Below are 3,677 nucleotides of genomic sequence, written 5' to 3'. Positions count from 1 at the left end.
AACATTGGGACAAAAGCGTAAGAAAGAGTTAAAAACTTCAATAAAAAGCGTCAACAAAAGTGTTGATTTTCAATTTTGACGGGAAGACAACACAAGGGTTAAGTCTTCTAATTTGCAACATGTGTAAATAGGAAATGTAGTTCTGTTTCAGTCTCATTTCAGTATTTCATTTGGATTTTTTGTTTCAAGATTTTCAGCCAATGTGATATCTCTGTTCAGGGATTGATCTCTCTCTCTCTCTCTCTCTCTCTCTCTCTCTCTCTCTCTCTCCCTCTCTCTCTCTCTCTCTCTCTCTGTGCAGCGTGAGCGCCCCTGTTGTCTGAGATGCCCTCCCATGACGCCCAGGTTGGTAGCTGACACTGCCAGTGAGCGGGAGACGCCACTGCACAACCGGTCCTCGGCCCGCACCGTCAGCCGGTTCTCGCCCTCCCTCTCTCGCCCTGGAGACTCCAACTCCACCCACCTACCAGTGTCCACACCCACCCGCTCTGATCCACCCCAGTGAAGCCCTTTCAGAAGCACCCACCAGCACCAGCAGCAGCAGCCAAAACCCGCACTATCTTCAACGCAATCAGCAACACCAGCACCACAACTATCACCAGCATGTCCAGTCGAAGAAAGTCCTCCACCCCCTGCATGGTCCGGGTCGTCTGCGACGTTCCTGAAGATCGAGAGGAGCCCGAGGAGGTAATGGACATGGAAATATCGACGGACAATGATGCAACGGAAACAGAACAATCAGAAAAGAGTGAAGACCCCCAGCAGGAGCATTCAGAGGATCCAGACCAGCAGACGTTTCCAAAACCAGTGGAAAACCAGAACCCTGAGCCATTAGAACAAGAGTCCGGTGACAAAGACCAAGCTTCTGTCATTGAGGATGTCGAAGCCACGGAGGAGAAGGAGAAGAACAGGAAATTGGTTGAACCGGACCCGGCGTCCCAGAAACAGCAGCCCAGAGGCTACGAGTGCAAATACTGCCCGTTTTCAACGCAGAACCTGAATGACTTTAAAGACCACGTGGACTCCAGCCACCCTAACGTCATTCTCAATCCGTTGTACCTTTGCGCGGTCTGCAACTTCAACACCAAGAAGTTTGACTCGCTCACAGAGCACAACGAGAGCCAGCACCCGGGCGAGACCAACTTCAAGTTCAAGAGGATAAAAGTGAACAATCAGACTATCTTAGAGCAGACAATCGAAAGCAAGGACAATTCAGTTGAATGCGACGCAACAAATACACAGGGTGAAATGTTCCCGCCTTGCATATCAACCACAGTGAAAACCCCGGGCAATACGCAGTCCCTCCATCAGCGGAGCGACCTGAAAAGCAAGCGGGACATTCTGAACCAGAAGAATCAAATCACAGCATTGAACATCAATGGAACGGTCATCATCCCTGAACCCACCGTCCTCCAAGGGCTCTCGCACGTCACCCCGATGCTCCAACGCCCGCCTAACTTTAACTCTGTACCAAAAATAGCTGTTCCTTTGAACGCCACCAAATATAACCCTTCTTTAGACGACAACTTGACGTTGATCACCTCCTTCAGCAAGTTCCCTTACCCGACACATGCGGAGCTGTCGTGGCTGACGGCTGCCTCCAAGCACCCGGAGGACCAGATCAAAGTCTGGTTCACCACCCAGCGGCTTAAGCAAGGCATCACCTGGTCCCCAGAGGAGGTGGAAGAAGCCAGGAAGAAGATGTTCAATGGCTCCATCCCTCCTGCACATCACACCTTCACCGTCCTGCCTGACAACCCCGTCTCGCAACCGTTAAATGCCAAACCCTCCCAGGAGTCCTTTGTGCAGACTACCGTCGGGTATGCAAGTTACGTCCGGACATCCACGTCCAATGGGCTGAGTGTAGTTACCACCACAAGCTCTCCAGCTGGATCTGCAATTGGCTCCATCCCATCCCTTAAACGATCCCTGACGACGCACCTGACGACAGTGTTTGGCCCGGAGTCCAAGCGGCCCATCATGGCCGTTGCCCCTCATTCTGGCGACACGAAAGACAGGGGCCTCATGGCTCCTCCGCCCCCTCCTCCCCCAAAAGACCGCCTCCCAATGGCTCCACCGCCTGTTCCCATGGAGATAAAGAGACCTGTAGCAGTTCCTCCGGGGACCACAGAGCTGAAGAGGCTATGCGCTACTGTGCCTTTAATGCCGCCGCCATCATCGCCGCTATCACCGTCTTCGTTGTCCAAAGGGAAGATTCCCTCGACGTTAGGAATCCCCAAAACGAAGCCGGTAGTGTCGCTGCCCTCCATAGTCTTTCCAGAGTCTTTAACAAAGCCGCTGATAGTTCCCCCTCCTATTTTTGCCCCGCCGTTTAAAAACACGTTACTTTTTCCTCTTAATTCGCCCATCACTTCCAAAGAAAAGCACCAGAATACCCATGCTTTGTCAGCTGCCGATCTGAAGCTGACAAACTCCCCACCACTCAACACCCCGCACATAAGGAGGCCAACCATTATCCAGTCCATTCGTGCTCCGGCTAAAACCCCATCCCAGATTTCAGGGTTTCCATTGGATGGCAGGAAACTAAAAAAGCAGCAACGAGGGGAGTTGAAAGTCAGCTACCCCAGAGGAGATAAGGTTCTCACTCCTCTTGCAGAGGCAAACGGAACGTCTCGCAGGGACGGGAAATGGTCCCACAATCAAACCTCTCTTGCTCACAACAACGGGGTCATGCATTTGGATGGCAGCGAACTGCCAGCGCTGCTGAAAACAGACTTTCAGCAGAAGTCCTTGGTGCTTACCCAATTCCCCTTACTGGAGAGGATGAAAGGGAAGACGGCGGACCAGCTAAAGATCTTGGAGGAGAACTTCTTGAGGAACAGCTTCCCTACACTCAGCGATGTGGACAATCTGGCCGGCACCACCTGCTTGTCCCACCAGGAAATCGACAGCTGGTTTGTTGAGCGCCGGGCACTGCGTGACAACCTGGAACAAGCCCTTCTCAACTCCATGGGCAGCAAGAGGATGGACACCGGTGACAAGAAACGACTACATCCGCAGCAGCAGCAACACCAAACCCTACCGTTGAATGGGATTCGCAAACCAAGCACTGGTGTCGGCCATCTTAAAAGCCTTCTTCCACCCTCTTCCACCCTGCCCATCATTGCCCCCTCTGTCCCCAACCCAAATTCCTGCTCAGTGCCTCCAGACAGCCGATCCCTGGCACTCCTCAAGGACAATTTTGCTCTAACGCGGTGGCCTTCCCCTGAGGAGTTCAGCCAACTGGAGGGTCGGACGGGACGCGCCGAACTCGCCCGCTGGTTCAACGACAGCCGGCTGCAGAGCGCCAGCATGGAGCTGCCAGAACTTTTTCACAACAATGGCGTGAACGGAGGGCAGGGGCTGCCCGTGTGCTCCCCAAAAATCGCTCCCCCCAGCATCCTCCAGCGCTGTCAGGAAGGAGCCCTAACCAACAACAGCAGCAGTAAGGTGTTAGAGGTTGAGCTGGGCTGGCTAATGGAGCAGCGCGCTAACAGCCTCAGCAGGCAACAGCATGATGAGATCCAAGACCAGTTTACTGGAAGGTACTGTATTCACATTCTTGTAAAAAAAAACATTTAAGATTATTTTTGGGGTTGTTTTGCCTTTAATTTTGACAGAACAGCTAGGTAAGAAATGGAATGGGGGGTGCTGCTCTAAACACGCTAAAAGTAGTG

The 3,677-nt window shown here is 52.6% G+C and overlaps 1 protein-coding gene across 1 annotated transcript; it reads left to right on the top strand.

The window, feature by feature from the left end:
• Nucleotides 1-305: 305 nt before the first annotated feature.
• LOC117940902 (zinc fingers and homeoboxes protein 2-like) lies at nucleotides 306-3,545 on the top strand (the record flags this gene model as incomplete). The annotated part of the gene is made up of 1 exon (XM_034866025.1): nucleotides 306-3,545. A coding segment is annotated over exon 1 (2,942 nt), but the record flags the coding sequence as incomplete, so codon positions are not given.
• Nucleotides 3,546-3,677: the final 132 nt, after the last annotated feature.

This window comes from Etheostoma cragini, unplaced genomic scaffold (genome assembly GCF_013103735.1).
Source record: "Etheostoma cragini isolate CJK2018 unplaced genomic scaffold, CSU_Ecrag_1.0 ScbMSFa_3674, whole genome shotgun sequence".
NCBI classification, from domain to species: domain Eukaryota; kingdom Metazoa; phylum Chordata; class Actinopteri; order Perciformes; family Percidae; genus Etheostoma; species Etheostoma cragini.
Note: the sequence above shows the minus strand (reverse complement) of the source record. Positions and strands in the feature narration are given on the sequence as shown.